The following is a 25498-nucleotide window of genomic DNA, read 5'->3' as shown; positions in this document are numbered from 1 at the left end:
TTCCTATCTAATACATATATTAAGAGGAGTTGGTCAGAAAATGATGTATTTTGGTCAGGTTCATCACCCACTTAGATGCTTTTTACCGCTGTTTTTGTTGCCCGTTTCTGCAGCAGTATTCCTTTTTTGGATTCCCTCACCTAGAAAACTATAAACTGGTTTCTTTCTCAACACTTCTCTGAAGAACCGGGATCAATATTGGGCTGGGCAAACCCCAAAGAAATGAAGAAAGACCATAGTAGATATGGGGCTGTAAAATAGAAGTCACTCCTCAAACATGGCACCCTCTGGTTATATGCCCACACCAATGCTTTGTATAATAATATTTTGTGTGTTTTGGTATAGTACACAACTCACCAGACAGGGTATTCTTATACGGAAGCAGGAGCTTTATGGGCTGAGCTATGGTCAATGTTAGATGAAGAGTCAGATTTTCAGTTTCTTGCAGAATTTAAGAACTGAGGAGGAGGCTCTGATATCCTGGCTTTAGGAGTTAGGTCAACAAAGACACAAACAACAGATCTGGTTCTGCATATACAGGGTGGGGGTTGGAGGATACTGTGTGAGTAGTTGTCCCGTTGAGCAAAAGAGTCAAGTAGATCTGCAGAAGTGTATGCGGCTGTTGAGGTATATGGGGCCAATAAAGTGTAAGGCTTTGCATGTGTGAGAGGAGTTTAAACAGTCCTCATTTTTGGATTTGGAGGCAGTAGAACTCCTGGTGTGGGGTGATGTAGGTGCAGGGTGGAAGGTAGGATGTTTGCCCCTGTCTGCTATCCAGCCTCCCACCAACTCTCAAGGACAACAGAAGGCAGATAAACATTGACAGCACATAGATGGAACCCAACACCCATCCACAGGCCACATCCAGCTCCCCAAATCATTTTTGTTGTACAGGATGTTTTATGGTTTGGAAGAGGGTCACTCAAATAGTAGCGGACATCTTTACCCTTGTTTTTGCAGCAATTTGTTTGGATGCTAAGCATGAAAGCTCTCTGATCCTTCCTCTGCTCTTTAAAGATTTGGAGTACTTAATTTTTCATTTTTTAGGTCTCGCTAGTGTCAGCGCATACGCTTCTCTTGCGAGACATTTAGTAGCTGCTTCAAAAAGCACTACCTTGCCAGCCACTAGCTTGCTAGAACGTGCACAATTCGCGCGATGTGCACAGCACTTTTTCCCGTCGCGCGCTTGCATGCGCACCACTCTCGTGTTTTTTCTTTATTGCTGCGCGGTGTTACTTTTATGGGCTCACGGCCAATGCTTGTTTTGGTCTAGAGTAGCAAAACGCTGTGGTCCTTCCTGACCTCACGCCATTCAGCAGCTTATAAACAATAAAGCAAAGGATTGTGCTCAAGCACACAATCTAATTTCTCAGAAAAACAGTTGCTAAAATAAAGCGAGACTTTCTGCAAAGAAACAGAGACGGTTGGGATTTCTGGCGGCCATGTATTACCTGTCTTGCCTCGCCTGTTACTCTTCGACAGAGCGGAAGGTGACAAACGCAGTTTGTGAGACAGGAAATCCAGGAAGTGCATGCCGGCCTAAAAGTTTTGCATATCATATTGGCTGGAGAGTTCCTCACAGAAAGGCTTTTCCTGTTATTGAAATACTGAAAATGAAAACTGTCAGCAGTTAATCACGATGCAGCTTACAACGCTCTGTGCGCCTCTAGCTTTATGCTGCGCTCTCTGCGTTTTCATGAATTACAAGAAATCTTCCGGCCTCGGCCTTCTGAAAAATATGGTGGCCATGGCTTTGTTTGACCAGAGAGCTATCTTTTTTTATGGCGACACATAAATTAGTCCAGGCATACGTCTTAAAGACTGTCCTATTTTTTTGCTTCCTCTTCCTTAACTAGCCACTCAGCCTCCCTGCTCAACCCTCACAGTCTAAAGATAATTGAGATAATTGTTTTCTTTCTGCGAATTTTTGTAGAAAAGACGATCTTGTGTCAGTTGCTACCATTCTGTTTTTTTAATGCCACTTTTCTAAGTTATTTTCTTACTCTGTACAGCAATGCAATTGCGGACAGAGAAGAGGAAAGAGTACATTAGGAAATACTATTAGTGTAATTACATTTGATACACTTTCTAGTGGGCCCAGCGAGGGAAAAGGTGCCAAAAGCATAGTTTTCAATATATAATACATGATAACCCTAGTGGGAATTACAGTTGAGATAACAAATGTTCTACATTGTCCATTTGTCACATATGTATCAATATGGATTATAACAGGATAGCAGACTATCCAATGTGTTTTTTTTTGGGGGGGATGGGGGTTGGGAGGGATTTGGGGGTAAGTGGCTGGTGAATCATTTACATAGTGCAACCACACAGTACTTTACACCTTGCAGGGCAATACGTGTCACTGTCTCTTCTTTTCTATAGCTCTTTCCTTCTTCATGTTCAGGTCCCAAAGTGCTTTGAGGATAAATTCAGTGGCAGCTATTTTGATTTGCAAGGATACTAGAAGGGTGTTTATTACGGTATCAACATCTCTTTAGTGTTGGGTATTGTGACGTGAGAGATGTTATTTTTTTCTTATTGACTTTTTGTTGTTGGGGCTTTTCAGTGTTTCAGGTCACCATGCCAGGAAGTACGAACCCATTGTAAAAGGTCTTAAAATGTTAACTGAGCAATACTGCGCTGTCCTTTTAAAATCTCTTGTAAATAAAAAATAAGCTTAAAACGGGTTTCAAGCTCGCCTAATACTTACTGTTATTTACCGTTGGTTGGCTCTGGCGTCACTCTTGTTTCATTACTTCTAGATTGGTTAGGGCTTCCCAGTTTCTCTTTGGGTTCCTATGGCTTCCTGTGTTTTTTCTTTCGGTGATGCATAGACCAAGTACAACTTCCTGTAGGCAACCGGTACTCTTCCACTGGTCGCGCCCTTCTGGCTGGACTTTCCATTCAGGCACTCTTTAAGAGTACATCTGTTTACATGCCGTCTCCCCTCTTGCCCTGTGAGAAACCTTCTGCGCCACCGATGCCGCTGCTTGTTATTGTAACAGCAGGGCAGCTCTCATGAGAAAGGTCTAAGCATGCCACAGATATTATTAAGGCTTTCCCGTCCTCAGCTGTGTGAGGCAGGTGAAGGCAGGCTGGGAAACTCTTCGAACGGGCATGCCTGCATGTCGTGCTCTTGCTAATGCTTACTGGGTATTGGACGTTGTGAAACGTTTTGCAACATTCTAAAGGCTTCTCAGATTGTAGGGTGTTTCTGAAAACCCCCTGAAACAAGCATTGGCATTGCCAATAAGTCTCGCTTTTGGGACCTTATAAGTATTTAGTTATGCAACACAATATCCTTGGTGCAACAACATCAACTGTTGCATGGTTAAACACTTATAAGGCACAAGGTTTAGTCATGCAACAGCTGATGTTGTTGCATGAAGGATATTGTGCTGCAAAACTAAATACTTATAAGGTCCCAAAAGCGAGACCTTTTGGCTATGCCAATGCTTGTCTCCAAAGTTTAAGTTTCCTTGTGATTCTTTTACTGATGTTGAGTTGTTTAGAGAACCAACACACACATGGTTTGTCTCTTTTTGTTTTTAGTGTTGGGGGATCAGATTTGTGAAGTATGGTTTGAGTTGATTAATTGGAGTAGTTGGTGACTGATTTAGTACTGTTTGGAATATTCATTATGAGAACATTGGCTCTGTGACCTTCTGAAAGTTACTGAATCAGAATGTTAATACATAGTCTTTTCCACATTGTGTGGGGTTTTGGTTGGCTTTTTTCTGAGTTTCTATTTGTAAAGTGAATAAAGGATAACAAAATGGTCTGATCAATCTTGGTCACAAGGAAGTTGGATAATATGTTATTAAGAGGGGAAATATTCTGACAAGAGAGTGCCTTTCTTTTGGGTGAACAATGAAATGGTGTGCACTGATTTCGCTTAGTTTCACTGTGAGAGGAGCTTTGATTGAATCACTATATAGAGGTTGGTAGGGTAGTTCACCAAATTGTTCAATTTGGACCCAAAATATCCTTTGCTGAGAATTGGAATCAGTTCTGATTCACACCAGATTTCACCTTTGAAGGATTGTAACTGTAATGCATTTTTAAATATAAAATGGATGTTAAAACACAGAGTGATTCATGAAAAGCAACAAATGTAATGAGTAAAACATGTATAAATCTATATGGAAATCTCACCCAATATACAGTGTCATGAATAAGTGTTTTTTAGTATTTTCAAATTTTTTGCAGCGGGTGAAAAAACATTCACAGATAATATGATAGGCATTGTGGGTTGTACAGATTAACTTACTTCAAAGATACGAAAGTGATGAAGCCTTGGAAGGATGCCCACTTTTGACAGAAACAAATTAGTGATCACAGACAGATATGTGCAGTTCATTTGTTCTTTCTTTTTATCCTGAAGGTAGTTGTATGAATAATATGAACACTAAGAGGCCTTTTTATGAGATAGTAACGGAATGCAGCACAGGTAGTCACCTTGCTGTGCTGCGGGGTAATACAGGGAAAGGGCAAGAATGCACTGTATTTATTACAAGATGCCACATTCCTGTCCTTTTCCCAGCGCTGGTGCACAATGGACTACCTAGTGCCAATGCAGGCACCCTTGCACCTATGGTGCAAGGGTGCCTGTGTTGTATGCAGGTTTGTTTTGTGCATTAAGGGGCACCTTAATGCACAACAATAATCTTGAGCGGCATTTTCCTCTTTCCATGTGTGCTGCAGAATGCTGCACGCATTGAAAGAGGAAGTAAAAAGGAGAAATAAAGATTTATCTCCTCGTTACGCCTCTCCAGGGGAAGTGTATCTTTTTAGCACAGTCCCAGGTTTACCAGTTCTGGTAAATCTAGATTTGCATAAAAACATGCCTTCGTTGCGATGAGTAAGGCAACGCAGCAATTTGCGCTTCGTTGCTTTACTCCAGGTTTATGGAGCCCCTCAGGACCAGGCAAAGTGGCCTGGCGTGGTTTCAGAAATCGCATTCATGTTTAGCGTCGATCGTGCACCACTCAGCGTGATAGAAGATTGACACAACCCATCTTGTAAATAGGCCCCTATGTTTCGTCCTCCCCCCACATTGCTACATGTCGAAGAGATAGTTAGAAAGGTGAAAATGAACATGATTTGTAATACATTGATCTTGATTCTTTTTCAGCCGAGGAAGACTTTCGATTATTATGAACTTAAACGTAACTTTTTTGGAGGAGGATGGCTGCGTTTCAATAAAAGGTATACTTTTATCTTTCATCCATTGCAAAGCTTTTTAATGCATCAGGCTGCGGCAGCATGAAATTATGAACAAGGAAGATGAAATGCAAGAGAAATTGGACGACATTATGAACATTCCAAATGTTAATGTAAAAAGCATTGCAGATTTCCTTTTACATGACTTGCTGGCCAAGATGAAATCTGACTAAGCAGAACGAATGCGAAGGAAAATAGAAGAGCCACGTTTGAGAAAAGGTTATTGGGGCATGGTGGGTTAGTTTGAGGCTTCTGGTTCTCCTACAGTCTGCCATGCCTCTCTGAAGTCCTAATCTTAAATAGATTTCTGAAGGTAAAAAAGACCTCCAAATGCTGACATATTTCCGAACCCACAGACAGACATGTGTCCAAACGCAGGAAAGCAGGAAGCAATGACCGTTCCCCTGCTAAGGCGGGGGAGTGTTGCACCAATGCTTTTTGGCAGCAAAATAAAGGGAAAATAAAATATTAACTTGCGTTATCATTTTATTTTGTCCTACTTCCAGCAGCTTTGCGTAAGGGGGGCGGGACAGGGGACCAGTGGTAGCACCCTCCTAAGTGCGCAATGACTGCTTGGCCAACCCCATCGGGCCGGCCAAACAGTCTTGCGCACTTCGCATGATCTCCATGCAGGCTGCATTACTGTCTGTGTATAGAACATCTCCAGGCTCCCAGTGAGCGTCTGAGCGCCGATAGACCGATCACAACACTGCTAAGGCAGCGTTTTGATTGGCTGACTGATAGCCTGAGTGTGCTTCCTGTTCAGGCCAGCGAGCAAGGACTACGGAGGAGAGGCGTGGAAGCAGCAAGAAGGTCAGTTTTGTGTTTCTAGTTTATTAATACCCGCTTCCCCTGCATGCTCCCCCCTCCCACCCGTGACTCCTTATCGACGATCCGTGCTGGACACCGCTGGCAGGAAGGTATGCACAGATGCCTGCTGTTGTGCGCGTGGGCTCACGCGCACGTGTACACACACATTCTCTATCTCTCTCTCCACTCTTTGCCTGTCTGTCTCCAGGCCCCCTTTTACAAGCACTTCCTGTATTCTTTATTTCCATCTGCGATCCTTTCCCGCCTCTGCCTCGCCTGCTCTGCTTCTTCATTCCTGTACTGCATAAGCTTGTCTACCCATAATGCACAGCTCCTCCACCAGACAGTGTAGAATAATGCGTGAGAGGCATATTATTTTGATTAAAAAAACTCTTTGTTTATTCGATTTCTGTTGATTGCTCATTCCTTCTGTCCAGCAGCGATCTGAGGCGGACTCTTTCCCTTGTGATTCAGAATGCTTATTCAGTTATGTGCTTCTCTACAGTCATTGTCCAAAACCAAGACACTGATAGTGAAGGGCCCATTTATTCTGAAATCCTTCAATGTCAATTCTCCGACGGTTCTTTTAAGCAGCAAGAAAGTGTAAAGGGGAGAACAACTGTCGGGTAATCAATTCAGTATACAGTGTAACTCATTGTAGCCACACAATAACTCAGAGCAACAACTAGATGAAGGTTAGTCAAGTTTATTAAAATTTCAAAAATGGTTGGACATATACGCATATCAGACTGAGGCTATAAAAGTACAGAGGCAATAACAGAAAGCCGAAGCATCTGAACAAGTTTTCCTGATGCGGCAGGAAAAGAACAAGTTCCATGATCAATATGCAAGTAATCAAAAAGTAGGAATCCAAGTTTCCCTGCATCAGTGCTTCATAAGAGAAACGCATTTGTTGTTCTCTATCCCCACTCTAACACTATAAGTGACATCTTTAGTTTATCTTTGCACAATAAGTTGAAGGTGAAACGGTGCCAGTGATGGAGTCTTCCTAAGAAGTCTGTCCACCAAGTGATGGGTCAAGCAGCATATAGCCAATCTGAAGGAAGGAGGACACTAGTGCTCAGGTGCTCTCCGTTCAAGAGGCAAAGTGGAGAGGTGGGCACTGTTCCTATCAGAATGCATCAAATTCTCAAAATCTTATTCGGCAAAGGTCCTTATAATCACTTTCTCGCATATGGTCTAGGATAGGTACAGCCACAACAATTCCATGACGCTGAAACGTTTCTCCATGTACTCACCTTGCAACAATTCGTCCTTGGTTCCTTCTCCTGTTCCCCTGTGAAAGCACCTCCGTCCACCTTATTGACTCCAGGCCATGCTAAACTGAAACTTTCTTCGTTCCACAGCTCGCAAAAGAAAAAAAAAGGCTAACTAACACTCTTTGCTAACAAACACTTGTCCACCTGCAATGAAAAACGTGGGAAAGAAACAGCATCCTACAATTCATATGAGAATCAAAGCATTAGTTTCAGAAATGAGAACATCTGAATGTGCTGCGGCTTCAGGCCTACGACTTAGGGTAAAATTACAAGTTCACTACATTATACATAGCAATAGGTTTTCAAATTAATTAACGTTTCAGTTACCACATCCGATAACTCTATTAATACATTATTTCACTTACATAATTAACATAATAAGCATTCAAAAAACATTTAGTGTCTTAGTGCATCACATCATTAATGCTCTATGTGAGTGTGTTACATCTATTTATACGTTGTCACTACATCCCTATGTGTCACTTGTCAAGCTTCACATGTTTCACTGTTAGTTTTCATCAGTACTTGTCATTGGTTAACACTTTTTCTAACATCAAGCATCGCTGCACAATGAATAATATGCGGGTGCAGGCTGCACATGATTAATTGCACCAATAACAGGTACCCCAGATGGGACACGAATTTCCACTGCATCACCTCTCTTGCCTCTGCATGGATTGTTCCATTGATACTCCACAGTCTATACTCCTGCAAAACTGTGCGTTGTGTGCTAGCATTTGCTGTATACTGTTTTGCTAGGACACTGAGCTTGCTTCACTGCAAAAGGGACCTTCCATGTTCACTCTGTTTGTTCACCTTTCAGATCACGTGCACAATTTGACCTCAGAAGTACACAAGATGTCTGATGATTGCATGATGTGGACAATCAACCACCACACTGAGACGAATCATAATATTGGCGACATCATGTTTTGTAAGTACCCAACAGTCAAATGTGTCCACGAGGATGTCTTGTTTATATGTTGAGGTTGCATGAACAGAGCCCCAACCAGATCTCCAGGCCCGCCTTTGTGTGTTAATGAGTGATTAGTGGTGAGCCACATGGATCTCTAAACCATACGGATAAAAGGCCTTGAAACTAGATATGAGGACAGGCAATGTCAGAACTGCAGCTGGAAGTACCCTCGGGTAATATTTCACCACGCCAACATCATATAAGGGAACTATAAATTGAAAAATTAAATGATAAACTGAATTACAACAAGTCAGGTTTCAATAGAAAAGGGGAATTTAGAGAAATCAAATAGTGAATTAATTCCATAAAAATGTCACTCCTTTCACCATTTGTAATGTCCTGATACAGTTAAACATATTCTTACCACATTAGGGCGGCGGTCCCTCCCTGACCTTTTACCGTTCTATAATTTTAAAATGCTGCACACTACCCTATTAACCCATCACCCAGGCATAGCATGTCCACTCTTACCCCGATGCTACTTTCCTGAACCACACAGCTTCCTGCTACAAATATATTTTGTCTCCACTCCTAAAATCTAATCGTTGGCAGAGGTCCTCTATAGATACATTGGTTATGGTCTGATAGTAGCACCTTTGTGTGTTTTAGTAGCTATCATTAATGGGGCATTACAATAAGATAATGTTGGTTTCAAAATGTCTTGCTTGAACTTTGATTAGTGGGGTAGGTACTCTTGAATCCTGGTCACTATTGTTTTTGTTTCTTTTCATATTTTTACTCTAGTAATGTTCTTCCTCAATTTAACAAAAGTCAATATCGCCATTAAAACATGAAATATCGCATTTATTTATTGTTTTGATATCGCGCTCCTTGACCCTGAAGAATACCAGATACTTTTGAAAAATTGTTTAGTGAGAGAATAGGCAGATTTGCATACCATCTTGAGGTGGTGTAGTATGTACAGTAATGAGGCAAGTGAGAGTAGGTAGCATCAATACAAAAGATGAGCAGGTAGAGGATGCATATACTGATTGTCAGCAGCAGCATAGCTGTAAGCCTATGAACAACAAAGGGGTGATAACAATGAGGATGTGGCAACTGCAGGCAGCTAACAAGGTGTCTACTTCTAGCCTGGGGCATTAGTGCAACTAAAGATTTTGTACAATTCTAGTCAGGAGAAGTTCACAGTAGGGCTGAAGTAGGGTGTAGTGGATTTGTATTTAGAATTGTAGGATGTTTTAGGAATGTTTAATATGTAATGTTCTCTTACTACGTGCTTGGAGTGTGCGTCCTCGAGGATTCGATCAGCTGTTCTCAGTTCCGATCGAGATCCTGGGGAACGCACTGCTCCGCGCCGAGGCTGAAGATATTATATAAATAAAAGAAGATTTGCTTTATTTTAACAACCTCAACTCGTGTCTATGTTGCTTACTACATAGGGCATCTGTATCATCAGATACTGTAGAGTGACAGGTGACAATGCAGGTTCAGAAGATGATCCCTTAGCATGGATTTTCACCACCCACAGAGAATGCCCTGGATTACAAAGTACCAAACTTTACCGGATCTCTGACACCTCTCTTAAGTTTGCAGTGTAAAGCATCCACCCTACGTAGACTGTCCATTGCCCTGCCTACAGACCTGGCCGCAGACCATGGCTGATCGCCACCTACCAGGAGGCAGAACCTTAGCTAAATTGCACTTCTAAAATACGGTGGCGGGTAAAGAACACCGATGGATACATCAGTCATTCATTTATAGTGCTCAGAATCATTTAGGCTCGCCTAAGACTAATTCTTTTCTCATATTTCATCAATTTCCCATTTGATCTTGATTTTAACTTTGCTGTTGAATGTATACATTGGTTTTTCCAGTCACTCTTTAAAAATAGGATTTGGTCATGGACCAGCTCAGTGGTCCTCCTAATGGTGCAGTCATATGATCTTGGTCTTTTGCTTTTCTAGGTCGGTCTCATAGTGGGAACGATGCTGACGTGGAGGCTTTCAAAAAACACTCGCAGTGCAAGAATCTACACTTCACGGTAGAAAGGCGGAGCCATTTCAATTACGGTGAGAAAAGAAATATATATTCCTCCATCCTCTCAGAGAGTTTACTTTTTGACAATAAAATTGATTTAGGAATTGAGATAATGGGGTTCAGGTTTTGACCGCTCTTACAGCTAGGATGCCGCCACACATTAGTTGTGGATTTTTGCTCAAAAGACAAATGTGAGTGAGCATCCATACTGAACCAACTGCAACTGGCCTAGGGAATTTTACTTTCTATGACATTATTTCAGGCAAGCCAAGATGTTGTAGATAAACCATAGCAGTACTTTAACGTCTCAGATTCGGCAAATACCCAGTTTTTAATTCAGGCAATAGACTAGTTTTATGTGAATCGTATAAAGGCCCTCGTTGTGTTGATCTATGCAGAGAAGGCATTCGTTCTTGTGAACTGAAATGCTTTTTTTACAGTCTTCAAAAATTTGGGGCACAGGCTAAAGTGTTGGTAAATTCCAAGATGGCTGGTTCAATTGTTATTAAAAATGGAACACGGCAAGGGTGTCCCCTTTCTCCAAGTTCTTATTTTTTTTATTGAACCCTCATGTAACAGCTCTGTAAAGTAAATATAGGGGCATTCATAGAAGGAATGACTAGGCTTAAGTTATTTGTAGACAATATTATTTTATATCTACAGCCTGATGAGGATAATATCAGAGGAGCTATGCAGATGCTAACAAAATTTACTAAAATAGGAGGATACAAGATAAATCAAAGTAAAACAGAACGATGGTTCTTTAATGTAACAGCAACTGTCCTTCCAGAGTCATTTCAGTCACAAGCAAGAGTACATTCCCCAATAAGATATCTGGGGACATCAGTGACAAACACTTTTTCCAGCCTGTTCCACCTGAATCATGAAAAAATGCTAAGAAAGATAAAAGGGTAGCTCGAGAGGTGGTCACTGCTCCCCTTGACAATAATAGAACGCATTTTCATGATTAAAATGTCGGTGCTACCACTGATGTTATTTCTCTTTTCCACTGTTCCAATAAAAATCTCCAAAGGTTTTTTTCAAGAATTAGATTCAGTATAAAGGAGTTTTATCTGGAAAAGGAAATCATCCAGGGTAAAATTGGGGGTTCTACAACTTCAGAAATCACATGGTGGGCTAGCGCTTCCCCATATGCAAAGCTCCTACCTGGCCATTTTAATGGAGGGTTTATTAAGGTATTAAAATTAATGTAGAGCATTAGATAAAAAATATTTTTATAAAGATGATTCAGGACTCAGAAATTAGCCTACCAGCTTTTATCAAAATAGCTCAATTACCACAAAAGACCAGATATACGTTTACTATGGGATTCTATCGGGCAGATGAGTGCTATAAGTAAACTCTATAAACCACCTTTTGATGGATTTTTGTATTAGTGTTGCAGGAGTGCAGGTACTTGGCTTTCTTTAGCAGATTGTGAGTTCAGGTTCTTGAACTCCATAGGTTTTAAAACCTTCAGTGATTTTATCGTGCAGGGAAAATCTTTTTCTTGGGAAGAACTACTGGCAAGGAGAGGCCCGCAAAACAAGAAACATTTTTAAAGCTTCGAGCCAAATTAAGTAATTTTTGCAGGTTAATGTTAAGAGTGAGAGCCAGGAGCTGCACCCGATTAGCAGGGCTCTGGTTAAGAGCAGATTTTTAGGAATTGGAAACTGGTACAGACTGCAGAATGGTCTTTCCTCGCAGGTCAACCTAACTAGTTTTCTTAAAGAAAACTCAATGTAATCTGCCAGAGAGTGATTGACGTTCAATTGCTGAGATAGGAAATGAATCTCTTTGTGCTGCAAACTTTAAAAGAATGTCATTACTTTCCAGATGGAGGGCATATTATACCCATGAAACTCTTCATAAAATGTATGTAGCAGTATCAGATAATTGTTTTCATTGTCATCGATAAGCTACAGGAGGTTGGCTCCATAAGTTCTATTCATTCAAGCCTCTCTAATTTCTGGCAGGAATTGTTTGAGGCTATTGGTCAGACCATCGAGAGTTCGATATTTCTAGAAGCTCGTCTTGTTCTACTTGGGGTTACAAAAAGGAGCCAACAAATAGTAAAGGGTAAACAATAGATTATATCTATAGCTTTGACGATAACACACTCCTTAATTCTCCAGAACTGGAGGACTGATAAGATTCCAAAAGGCAAGAGCTGAAAGAGTAAAATACTTTGCACAATGAATTTTGAGGACTTATATGCAAAGCTAGTGGGGGTACTTAACAGGTTTAATCCCATTTGGTTATACTTGAAATAAGGAGGAAGGTTATTTAAAGATCTGTATTCTTCTGTCTGTTCTATCAATATAGAATAATTTGGTTGCTTAGCTCATGCCATTAATATGCTTGAACTTGGCAATAGAATAGAAGAATTGGGCTAACGCTATTGAAAAGGTGTCCTGAATCTGGCTCTATTTTGCTCTGCAATTTATATCACACTTTAAATGCATAACTGCACTTTTTCTTTAAAAGACTGTAAGGGACTAGGAATGTGGGATTGGATATGTAAAATATCTCTGAAGACTCAATATCAAATATCACTGTCGCACTTAAAATTGCCTATTTTGTCCATTTTGTAGATGATGATCAATGGTTCGGAAACAGAACAGATAGAGTTCAGCTACTGAATTTGGTTCTACTGAATGTATTGCACTTTATTTTACATTACTGATGCACTAATGCACTTTTTTTCAAAGCACTTTAATGAATGAGGAAAGTGACAGGACATTTAAAATACATACAGCGAATTAAGAATAACTGTTGCACTTTAAATTGTCCACAATTAAAACTGCCTATATTTTGCACATATTCTAATCAATGATTTAGATCAGACTGGAGTTAATTTTTTAAGTCTTCTATCTGTATAATTTTCTGTTCTATGTTAAGGAGTTAATGCGTGTATCTTTTTCTGCTCAATTAAAGAAAGTCTCAAATTCTTGGTCTCCAGAATTCGGACCAAGAATCTGGGGCGGAAAGATTTAAAAAGTGTGCAAAATACCATAAAATGTACTGTACTTTATTGAATGCATTATCACACTGGCATCTAGGGAGAGATCTAAACCAAGTGCCCCGTATAGGTAAAGCAATGAGAAAGTGAACAGTGGTCATTCTTAGCCGGGGGAGATAGAACCTATATTTCAGGTTACTTATTAAAATGAGATATAATTCTGGGCCTGCAGTAGTAGTACAAAAGGGGGTGGTGATGGACGGAGCATCTGAATCAATCAAACACTCACACCCAGTCAAAAGATCTGGGTTTAATCCATCACCGTTCTTTAGCCCACTCTGCCATCCCAGTTCTGACATGGCTATATGCAAATCAGTCTGACCCTGTGCCTCATGGGAACAGTCCAGCCCGAACTGCCAAGCCATGTCTTCCAAGGACCGGTTTCTGGCATTCCAGCCGTCTTCAGCCCGGCTTGCTTGAATCCAGTGGCAAAGTGAGCAAGGGACTCACGTCTGAGCATACCCTGCCACACTTATGGCGGCCAAAAGCGGTACAAAAGCGGGTGGTGATGGACGGAGCATCTGAATCAATCAAACACTCACACCCAGTCAAAAGATCTGGGTTTAATCCATCGCCGTTCTTTAGCCCACTCTGCCACCCCAGTTCTGACATGGCTATATGCAAATCAGTCTGACTCACGTCTGAGCATACCCTGCCACACTTATCCCCACATCAGTTGACTGGGGGTGAGTGCTTGTATTGTCAACGCTCCGTCCATCATTTCCTTTGGTTTTTCTTTGTTCGCCATAAGTTGGCAGGGTATGCTCAGACGTGAGTCCCTTGCTCACTTTGCCACTGGATTCAAGCAAGCCGGGCTGAAGACGGCTGAAATGCCAGAAACCGGTCCTCGGTAACTTGTTTCCGGTCCAGGGAAGGCATGGCTTGGCAGTTCCGGCTGGACTGTTCCCATGAGGCACAGGGTCAGACTGATTTGCATATGGCCATCTCTGAACTAGGGTGGCAAAGTGGGCTAAAGAACGGTGATGGATTAAACCCAGATCAGTTGACTGGGGGTGAGTGCTTGTATTGTCAACGCTCCGTCCACCATTTCCTTTGGTTTTTCTTTGTTCGCCATAAGTTGGCAGGGTAAGCTCAGACGTGAGTCCCTTGCTCACTTTGCCACTGGATTCAAGCAAGCCGGGCTGAAGACGGCTGAAATGCCAGAAACTGGTCCTCGGTAGCTTGTTTCCGGTCCAGGGAAGGCATGGCTTGGCAGTTCCGGCTGGACTGTTCCCATGAGGCACAGGGTCAGACTGATTTGCATATGGCCATCTCTGAACTGGGGTGGCAGAGTGGGCTAAAGAACGGTGATAGATTAAACCCAGATCAGTTGACTGAGGTGAGTGCTTGTATTGTCAACCCTCCGTCCATCATTTCCTTTGGTTTTTCTTTGTTCGCCATACGTTGGCAGGGTATGCTCAGACGTGAGTCCCTTGCTCACTTTGCCACTGGATTCAAGCAAGCCGGGCTGAACACGGCTGTAATGCCAGAAACCGGTCCTCGGTAGCTTGTTTCCGGTCCAGGGAAGGCATGGCTTGGCAGTTCCGGCTGGACTGTTCCCATGAGGCACAGGGTCAGACTGATTTGCATATGGCCATCTCTGAACTGGGGTGGCAGAGTGGGCTAAAGAACGGTGATAGATTAAACCCAGATCAGTTGACTGGGGTGAGTGCTTGTATTGTCAACGCTCCGTCCATCATTTCCTTTGGTTTTTCTTTGTTCGCCATAAGTTGGCAGGGTATGCTCAGACGTGAGTCCCTTGCTCACTTTGCCACTGGATTCAAGCAAGCCGGGCTGAACACGGCTGTAATGCCAGAAACCGGTCCTCGGTAGCTTGTTTCTGGTCCAGGGAAGGCATGGCTTGGCAGTTTCGGCTGGACTGTTCCCATGAGGCACAGGGTCAGACTGATTTGCATATGGCCATCTCTGAACTGGGGTGGCAGAGTGGGCTAAAGAACTGTGATGGATTAAACCCAGATCAGTTGACTGGGGATGAGTGCTTGTATTGTCAACACTCCGTCCACCATTTCCTTTGGTTTTTCTTTGTTCGCCATAAGTTGGCAGGGTAAGCTCAGACGTGAGTCCCTTGCTCACTTTGCCACTGGATTCAAGCAAGCCGGGCTGAAGACGGCTGAAATGCCAGAAACCGGTCCTCGGTAGCTTGTTTCCGGTCCAGGGAAGGCATGGCTTGGCAGTTCCGGCTGGACTGTTCTCATGAGGCACAGGGTCAGACTGATTTGCATATGGCCATCTCTGAACTGGGGTGGCAGAGTGGGCTAAAGAACGGTGATAGATTAACCCAGATCAGTTGACTGGGGTGAGTGCTTGTATTGTCAACGCTCCGTCCATCATTTCCTTTGGTTTTTCTTTGTTCGCCATAAGTGGGCAGGGTATGCTCAGACGTGAGTCCCTTGCTCACTTTGCCACTGGATTCAAGCAAGCCGGGCTGAAGACGGCTGAAATGCCAGAAACCGGTCCTCGGTAGCTTGTTTCCGGTCCAGGGAAGGCATGGCTTGGCAGTTCCGGCTGGACTGTTCCCATGAGGCACAGGGTCAGACTGATTTGCATATGGCCATCTCTGAACTGGGGTGGCAGAGTGGGCTAAAGAACGGTGATGGATTAAACCCAGATCAGTTGACTGGGGGTGAGTGCTTGTATTGTCAACGCTCCGTCCATCATTTCCTTTGGTTTTTCTTTGTTCACCATAAGTTGGCAGGGTATGCTCAGAAGTGAGTCCCTTGCTCACTTTGCCACTGGATTCAAGCAAGCCGGGCTGAAGACGGCTGAAATGCCAGAAACCGGTCCTCGGTAGCTTGTTTCCGGTCCAGGGAAGGCATGGCTTGGCAGTTCCGGCTGGACTGTTCCCATGAGGCACAGGGTCAGACTGATTTGCATATGGCCATCTCTGAACTGGGGTGGCAGAGTGGGCTAAAGAACGGTGATGGATTAAACACAGATCAGTTGACTGGGGGTGAGTGCTTGTATTGTCAACGCTTCGTCCATCATTTCCTTTGGGCCTGCAGTAGTAGCCAGGTTAGGATAGCTTGTGACTCTATGCAAAGATTAAGCCTTCAAAGCACGGACAGTTAAGCGGTGATCATCATAATGGGCCAGATTCATAAAAGTAATCTGAGACAAAATCCTAACTTTATGACTTTCGGCAGTCACAAAAGGCATTTAGGAGTTGAAAAGTTAGGATTTTGTCTTAAGTTAACAAACTTAAGACAAAATCCTAACTTACTTAAGACAATATCCTAACTTTACGACTCTTCAATGCCGTTTGTGATTACCGAAAGTCGTAAAGTTAGGATTTTTTTCTCAGATTACTTTTGTGAATCGGCCCCAAAGAGTTTTCACTCTCTCTGTCGTCGCAGGAGTGCTCATGGTCAGGTTTTAAAAAGTTCCATGATGCCCACCCTGTCAAACATCCAGTTGACGTAGCTTAACCAAGGAATCTCTCCCATTTTGTCAAGTACTAAGTGGTCATTCAGGACAGACCTTGAAAAGGCTGCTTCAGGCACGCTCCAGATCTTAACCCAAAGCAATAAAGGGGTGATATGAACTGCATCATCTTGATATGTCAAACCAAATTCTGTATGACCAGTTAATGAGGACACAGAATGCAGTAATAACAAGAAACGGGTAACAAATTTGGTGTCTATTTTTCGTAGCCTATATTCATTAACATATCCCCATACTTCAGCACTTAGAGGCCAACCGGGATGCATTTTTTATTTCATATACTAGGAGTCATTCTTTTATTGGCATGGAATGTAATCAAGATGAGAAACGAAAGACTGCTTCAATAGCTCCCTGGAGTTGTTGAGATCTAATGATAAGTAAATGGCCAAAGATGTAGTCAATATGAACCGGAATCCCCAAATAATTTATAAAGGGGACTCTATTCAACATGACTGCAACAATTGAATGGCAGTTAGTCTGTGTTTTTGTAGGGGCCAATAATCACAAGAAGTGATTATGAATAGTTTACTCTATGATCAAGGTTAACATGAAGGAAGTATCCTATCCGAAAAGCATCATCTGCCTATAAAAGGCAAGCTAAAGGGCGCCCTCCTATCAACGTCATATATTTCACTTTATTAGTTAAACACAAATTCAAACCATTCATATAAATATGAAATATAAAAGAGCTAAAATGCACCTTTGCCTCATCCCTCTGTTTGATTTAATTGGAAGTGTACATTCCCCATTTGGGCCATACTGAATTTTGACAGTTGTATCCTGGTGTAAGCATCTACAAAGCATGACAAGGTCTTCTTCTATGCCCAAGCTTTGTGACCTGTTTCATAGCTTGGATCGATTGACGTCAAAAGTACAGGGTCTGTAAAAGCCACATAGCCTTGACATACAGCCTAGTGATAAGCACTCAATCAATCAGGGGTTTATAAAACGCGCTACTCACCCGTGAGGTTCTCAAGGCACTGGGGGGTAGGGCGGGAGGGTGCAGCGCCGGATCAGTCAAAGAGCCAGGTATTCGTTTAGGAACTGTATACATGTCTGATGCATCTCACTATCAATAAAAACAATAAAAAAAATTTAAAAAGAGCCAGGTCTTGAGGCACTTCCTGAAGGTGTGCTCTGGTTCTCTGGATGCGTGGGGTCTCTGCTAGGGCAAGGTCGGCGGAGTGGAGGTTTTCTTTTGAGTACGCGGAAGGAGACTCTTTCATTTAGGTATTTGGGTCTGATGTTGTGGAGGGATTTGTAGGCGTGGGTGAGTAGCTTGAAGGTCACACTCATATTGATGTGGAGCCAGTCGAGGTCTCATAGGTGCTGTGTAATGTAATTGTGATGTGGGGTTCCGAGCACGAGTTCTGTATGGTTTGGAGCTTGTGTAGCAGGATTTTGTTGATTCTGGCATAGCAGGCGTTGCCGCAGTCCAATCAGCTGGTAATGAGTGCGTGGGTGATGGTCCTTCTGCATTCGGGGGGTGATCCACTTGAAAGTCTTGAGAAGGATCCCAAGGAAGTTGAAACAGGTGGAGGAAACGGCGTTGATCTGGCGGGTTTAGGTGAGGGAGGAGTTTAAAAAGATGCTGAGGTAACGGGCGTGGTCCGTTGGGGTGGGTGGGTTTCCGAGGACGGGGGGCCACCAAGAGCTGTCCCATGCAGTGGGGGAGGGTCCGAGGACGAGGACTTCTGTCTTCCCCGAGTTCAGTTTTAGGCAGCTGTTGCTCATCCAGCCTGCGACATCTTTCATTCCTTATTCGAATCTGAGTCTGGTGTTTTCGGGGTTCTTCATGAGAGAGAGGATGAGCTGGGTGTCATTGGCGTAGGATACTATGCTGAGCCCGTGCTGTTTGATGATGCTGGCGACGGGGGCCATGTATATGTTGAAGAGCATGGGGCTGAACAAGGATCCTTGGGGTACTCCACAGTTGATCTCAGTAGGTTCGGTGAGGAAGGGAGGGAGTCTGATTCTTTGGGTTCTGCAAGAGAGAAAGGAGCGGATCCAGTTAAGGGTGTTTCCCTGTATACCGGCGTCGTGGAGTCTGGCTTCAAGAGTCCGGTGGGAGATGGTGTTGAAGGCTGCGGAGATGTCTAGTAGGATGAGGGCCGCAGTGTGGCCCTGGTCGAGTAGCATGCGGATGTCTTCGGTGGCGGCAAGGAGGGCAGTCTTGGTGCTGTGGTTGCTGCGAAACTGGACTGGGAGGGGTCGAGGATGGCGTTCTCTTCGTTGAAGCTGGTCAGTTGGGTGTTGATGAAACTCTCGGTGACTTTAGCTGTGAAGGGAAGGAGAGAAATGGGCTGGTAGTTTTTCAGGTCCGTCAGGTCGGCCGAGGGTTTCTTGAGGAGGGGCTTGACCTCTGCCCGCTTCCAGTCGCCAGGGAAGATGCTGGAATCGAGGGAGGCGTTGATGCTCCGGCCCAGTTCGGGTGCTATGGTGGCTGCTGCTCTGTGGTACATGTGCGTTGGGCAGGGGTCCGTGGGTGCTCCTGAGGGGATGGTCTTCATGGTTGTGGCGGTGTCTTCAGTGGTGGCAGGTTTCCAGGTGGTGATGGTCGGCTGGATGCCAGCGGAGGGGAGGGTAGGGGCACGGTGTTCGGAGTCTGTTCATTGAAGTTGTAGTAGAGGGCCTTGATTATCAGGTGGAAGTAGGTGCTGAGCTTGTTGCAGAGGTCCTGCAATAGTGTGACGTCCGTGGCTTCGCTGGGGGGTTTGGTTAATTGCTGTTTGACATTGAAGAGTTCTTTTGAGTTGGTTGCGTTGTTGTGGATTTTGTTCTCGGTGAAGGTCCACTTGGTAGCTCTTATGCGTTGGTGGTATTTGATTGTGGCGTTTCTGTTGTTGTTCTGGTCTTTGGTGGTTTTCCTGTTCCGCCAGAGTTTGGCGGGCTGGCGAAGGGGTGCGAGCTTGTCAGGGCAGCCAGCGCAGCCGGTGATTCAGCAGCATAGTTCTTTGGCTGCGGAGTTGGCGTCGGTCGTGGCGAAGGGGGGGTCGTGGAGGGGGGTGGGGTTGAGGTGTTCCTCTGTGATCTTGCTCCAGTTTCTCCGTGGCAGGCGCGGGTTTGGGTGCGGTGGTGGTGTTGAAGTGCATGCAGTGGTGGTCTGTCCAGAGGGGCTACGTGGTGTGGCTGAAGTGGATGTTTGTCCCTCCTGCGAAGATAGGGTCCAGGGTGTGTCCGGCTCTGTGGGTAGGGGTGGTGACGAGCACTAGATTAAGGTATTGCTCAATCATCCCTATACCGCCATGGAAGCCATATTGACAGAGTATAAACAATGTTGGTTTGTGCCCATGCCTCCAGTGAAGACATTAGACCCTACCCAGTATCTTAGAGGTTGAGTCCAACAACGAAGTTGGACAGTAACAAGTAGGTTGTGTCATTAAGTCTTTTAAAAAAATTGGGACGATAACTACCTCCATATGGTAAAAAATAAAGTGGCCCTTAATTACTACTCCAAGGTCATTAGTGATAGTGTGGCCCATAGATCTATGTGCTCCTTGAAAAAATAAATTGAGACACCAACTACTTTATGCACAGGGCTGTTTTTAATTGTGGTCATCACTTCACTGACCTCTATGGTAAAAACAGATACAGCAACAGGGACCAAATCAGAAGTAACTAAACTGTCCTCAACAGAAAAGATGTTAGAAACTTTGTATGAAGCAAACACCTTGGAGAAATGGATCACCTAGAACTCTACAGAGATTAAACAATCTATTTCATCCATATTAAGATTAGTAAAAAACAGACGATTTGCAATTTCCCAAAATGTTCTCTGACCATTTTGCCGACCTGCAACTTCCAAATCGTCCAGGTCTCCCTTCTAATCTGATCCTTCCTATGGTCTAATGCCTCTTTATAATCCCTCCTTGCCATCTTCACCTGTTCTTTATCCCTGGGTGAAATCTTTAACACCTCTTTATGATGGTGATTGGCAGCAGAATAAACCGAGTCAAACCATCTGCATGTGAGAGGAGGTTTCTTAGGGTTTCTAACCAAAAGCATTTGGACCTCTAATGAATAGAGAGAGGTATAAACCTTTAAAACTGAAACTGGTTTAGTTTCAGGGGATAAACAGAGCTGGAGAGCGTTCTCTTCAGACCGGATTAATTCCTATGACAATGTTATCCAGATCGATTTTGCCCCATTTTTATCTTATGCTTTTATTCTCTGAATAGTTTATATTCCCTAATCCAGTAGATTAAGTGCCAAAGATAATGATAACGACGCCAAAAACCTCCTGTGATTCTGGGCAAATCACTTAATCTCCCCGTGCCTAAAATGAATGTGTGTCCTCATGTAAGGTAACTGGTGCTATGTAAAGCGGTCTGATACCTGATTCGGTTCGGGTCTAGTTCGCACTATATAAAACTCTGCAAAAAAAAAAGAATGAGAGCTTAATGCCGCCAAGTCTGCAGTAATCAATAATCCTACTGTTTCAATTACCATAAACTATTGGGGGTAATGGATTGGGTGTAGGGTTTGTGTCAGTAATAAAGTGCATATGATTTTTAGTAAGAATCCTATTTAGTGCATTACCTTAGGGGCTATACCTAAAGTGGGAAACGTATTCTCCTTTGGCATTCGTCAGGCCACAAACTGACTGCCCATTGAACTTGCACCATAGAATCTGTACCAGGTGCTTCATTTTTAAAGCAGAGACCAATCCTATATAATCATATAAAATCAATAAAAAATCATCAAGGTCATGAACCACTTTAGTGGTCCTTTGGTCAAAAACATTGTAATAAAAATGAATTAGCAGCAAATCCAGAGAACCTAGAGAAGAGATATGTTACATTTGGTACCATAAGGGACAACCCAGTTCTCTAATTTTTAGATCTGCCAAATTTACATACACCCTTATTGCTGTCCCCTGCTTGTCCCCCTGCTGTGTGAGTGGACTTCACCCACACATTCCAAGATCCTACCCTGGAGCCTGGAGCACCTGTACCTGCATGCTTGCCAAGACCAGTGTGCCCTGTGAGGAAAAGAATAGTGTTGAAGGGAGGAAGATCCAGTGGGACCACAGTTGAGTGGACACCAATCGGGTCGTTGCTCCTGTGCCAGACGAAGTCAGTGACCCTTGGATGCCGTAAAGTGAACCATGTGTTTTGCTGTGCCAGCTGGGTCAGAGCCCATGCACAGTGAGGGGCGGTGACCTTGTATGCAAGAGGGGGCAAGAGGGGGCAAGAGGGGGCCGCTCCTAGAAGCTGTGTTGGCCATAGTCATTGTGCCGTGGTGACCTACAACCCCTTATGTTAGAGGGGCTACCCCCGAGGACGATCGAGCCAGACCACGTGCTCAATGAGAATACTGTGACCCAGTATGCCGGGGGGGTCACCAGGACCAGCAAGATAAGTCAGTTGCTCAGAGCCATTGTAAAGGAGGGCGGCTACCATGTGGAACCAATGAGGGATTTGTTATAGCTTTCAAAACCTTTTCTGCAACTGGGTACTATGTTAGAGTCACAAAATTGGATTTAGTAAATAGAAAAGGTAATTTTCTTTTTTTGGAATAGTCTTTTATTTGATTAATTGAAGGTTTAATTGGTCTCTCCGTTTTCCTACTAAGTTTGCAGCACCTGCCACTCCAAGGTCTTGTTATTGAGTGATGTTTTACTTTTTTTGTATAGCTCTTAAAAAGCCATCCTCTGCTCTTTCCACAGTTTTTCCCCTTTCACATACATTCTTACATATTTTCCTTCCTCCTTTCTTTTTCACCCCCTCAATCTCTTAAGCACACATTTTTTCTCCATAGCCCATACTCTTCCTCTATTCTTTTCTTTTTTGGGGGGAAGCTTCATTCTTCTGAACCCTTCCTCATCCCTGCTTTCCCCTAACCCTGTGTCTCTATCTTTTTAAAATTAAAACTATGGCTTTCAGTTACAGTAAGGCAGGGCAGCCCAAGAGGCTGACAGGTCAGTGAAAGCTGTTGTCTCTGTTCTCATGATGGAAGACCGCCTGTCTACTTAGGGATCCCGCCTGTCTAGTGTGGTTCTCAAAAGCCGATGGTGAAGCCTCCCGACAGCAGCTGTACTTTAGCCTCAATGAAATGCCAGTTAGGGTACTCTAGTGACAGTCACCACACCCTTAATAACTAGGGGCGATGGTCACTAGGACATGGCAACCCAGTGGAGACAGGCCATCAGATCAAGGATTTCAATAGGCACAGCCAGCTGGTGGTCCACACTCAAAAACCTTGCTGTTTTCCTAAATGGGGGGGGGGTGGATGAACGCCAAGTTTGGCAGTGAGGGTGAACTGCTGATGTATTTCAGTTCACCTGCTGTACCATTTCTAAATGAGGGTCTATAATCCCTCCAAGGGTTACACTATGGGTTCCACAATTATATTCTTTAAAAAATATTTTTTTTACTGTCATAATACTATTTTGTGACTGCTGTTTTGGATTTCTTTGCTACTATTTTTGTCCAGATTATATTTCTAATAATTTGTTTCTCCAGTATTGAATCTTTCATAGATTCACATGCTTGTATCTTCCCCGTCATCATGGTGGGAGTCTCACGGTAAAAGAATAACCATAGCAGTAAAAGAAAAAACTGCATAGAAAACCCATAGATAAAGATATATTCTGGTAGCTATCACCATCATTATGTGGTCCAAACACCAACCAATCAGCTGCCACCCCTGAGATCACAATCCTCAGCAATGCCACCATCCCTCAGATTTCCAGCCGCCGTTGTGTGAGAAGCAGTCTCCCTGACCTATGCTCAGTTCTTGGTTACTTGGTGAACTTTTGACCTTTTCTTCAGTTCCTTTGAATTGAGGTACTGTGTTTCATCTTTTACTTCACCATGTCTGAGGGCTCTAAGAAGAGGCTTTTCAGATCTTGCAAATCTTTTGGGAAGGCTATATTATACTCTGAGGACCCTCACAAAGAATGCTTATATTGCCTTCACCTTAAGCATGTCCCTAAGGAGTGCAAGTATTGTCGCACTTTTTCAGCAAAAACCTTAAAAGACAGAGAAGCGCGATTATTATTATGGCTTCAAAAGAAGAAGACTGCCTCAGACTCTGATTCTGAGGAGGGAGCTAGAGGACACTCCTCTTCTAAACATAAGAGGGAGTTGTCTGAGGAGCAAGTTGAGGTGAAGAGACAGAAAACAGAGAAAGTAAAGGCCAAAGATTCATCAACATCTTTGCCTCAAACACCTCTCAAGAAATCCTCTGTGGAAAAAGCTGCCGTCGACGAAGATCAAGGTGTCTTCAGTGTCGGCGCCGACGAAGACGTCGACGAACTCAGCATCGACTATGCCATCGACAATGACCGTCTCGACGAAGACCACTTCATCGTCGTCATCATCAACAACGAAATTATCTCCGTCGATGACGACACAGTCGACGATACCAGTGACGACACCGTCGATGAGACCATCGAGATGCTGTCGACAGCGAGTATACAAACCTCGCCGACGAGCGTACCGTCGACGATGACTTTCAAATCTCCAATGACATGGTCCATCACAATAAAACGATTTCCACCGTCGACGGGCTCGTCGACAGACAAGAAAGCAGCAGAATATACATCTTAGACAAAGATTTCCCCGCTTCCACCTACCAAACTGCTCGATTTACAGGAGTCAGAAGATGAGGGATCGTATGGAGTTGCTTATAGCCCTTCGCAACTCCAAATTAAAAGAAAGGAGACAGATGAAGAAGACGTCCAGGAAGTTCAGGAGGAAATGTAATTTACGGTGAGACCAGTTCAAGGCTCCAAGAGGTATGACTCATTCCAGGAAGTCTATGACTATGATGAGAAAGAGGATGAGAATGCCAGGGAAGACGCAATATCTATGCCTATCTCCCTAATCTCCGACTTGAGACATATGATTAATGACTATTATCGCTGTTTGCCAGATGCCAATACACCTGCAGCCAACACTACGAGTGTACCACAACAGGCAGTTCAGACTCCGATAGTTCAACCTCCACCACAGGTGTAATTGGTGCATACCCTTAAAGTAATAACAATTGGGGATGACTTTGCGGAAAGCTAACTGAAGGATCAGCCAGAGGAAGGAGAATTGTTAAAAGGAGACCCTGATGTTGACGAATGGGATCAATATGTTATCCCTTCGCCAGGTTCATCGCCAGCTCCGGCAAGTTCACCACTGGAAGACAGTGGTGGTTTGCATGATCTAATGGAGAAAGCTTCCAAAAGATTTGAGCTTCCTATGTAAAGGAAAATGAGTGTTTCCTATACGATTTTAAAGAATCTTCCAGAAAACCGATAAGGACAATTCCAATCATTGATCACATATAGAATGAAGGGCTGAAGATTATGCAAAATCCGGCCTCAATAGCAGTATCAGTGCCCAGGATTGATAAGAAGTATTGTGCTCCTGAAACATAACCAGCATGCCTGATAGGTCACCTCCGATCCGAATCAGTGGTTATGCAGGCGGCACAGAGACGCTCCAAGAACCCGGTCTCTACATTGTGAGCTCCTCCTGATAAAGAGGGAAAGAAGATGGATGGTGCAGGGAAGCACTTTGCTGTTTTGGCAGCGGCCTCTATCAAAGCTACAAATGCATGGCACTTGTCAGTCGTTACAACCAACAGATGTGATAGGACACTGCTGCACTTCTAGCTCATCTTCCGGACAACAAGAAGGAAGAGGCAGCTGTAATTCTGCAGGAAGGAGCTAGGGCTGCTTCCATCGACATAGCCATGGACATTTTGTCTATTGGATTCAGGCAATTG

At 43.6% G+C, this 25498-nt stretch overlaps 1 protein-coding gene across 2 annotated transcripts in view; it reads left to right on the top strand.

The window, feature by feature from the left end:
* Positions 1-25498, top strand: part of LOC144756282 (uncharacterized) — a 444819-nt gene that overhangs the window by 118414 nt on the left and 300907 nt on the right. For both annotated transcript variants that reach the window (XM_078645943.1, XM_078645942.1), the window contains exons 3-5: positions 5138-5211; positions 8140-8250; positions 10218-10322. In XM_078645943.1, the coding sequence (XP_078502069.1) occupies positions 5138-5211; positions 8140-8250; positions 10218-10322 (290 nt within the window). The remainder of the gene's footprint in view (positions 1-5137; positions 5212-8139; positions 8251-10217; positions 10323-25498) is intronic.

Source organism: Lissotriton helveticus, chromosome 5_1 (assembly GCF_964261635.1).
Source record: "Lissotriton helveticus chromosome 5_1, aLisHel1.1, whole genome shotgun sequence".
In the NCBI taxonomy this organism is placed as follows: Eukaryota; Metazoa; Chordata; class Amphibia; order Caudata; family Salamandridae; genus Lissotriton; species Lissotriton helveticus.
Note: the sequence above shows the minus strand (reverse complement) of the source record. Positions and strands in the feature narration are given on the sequence as shown.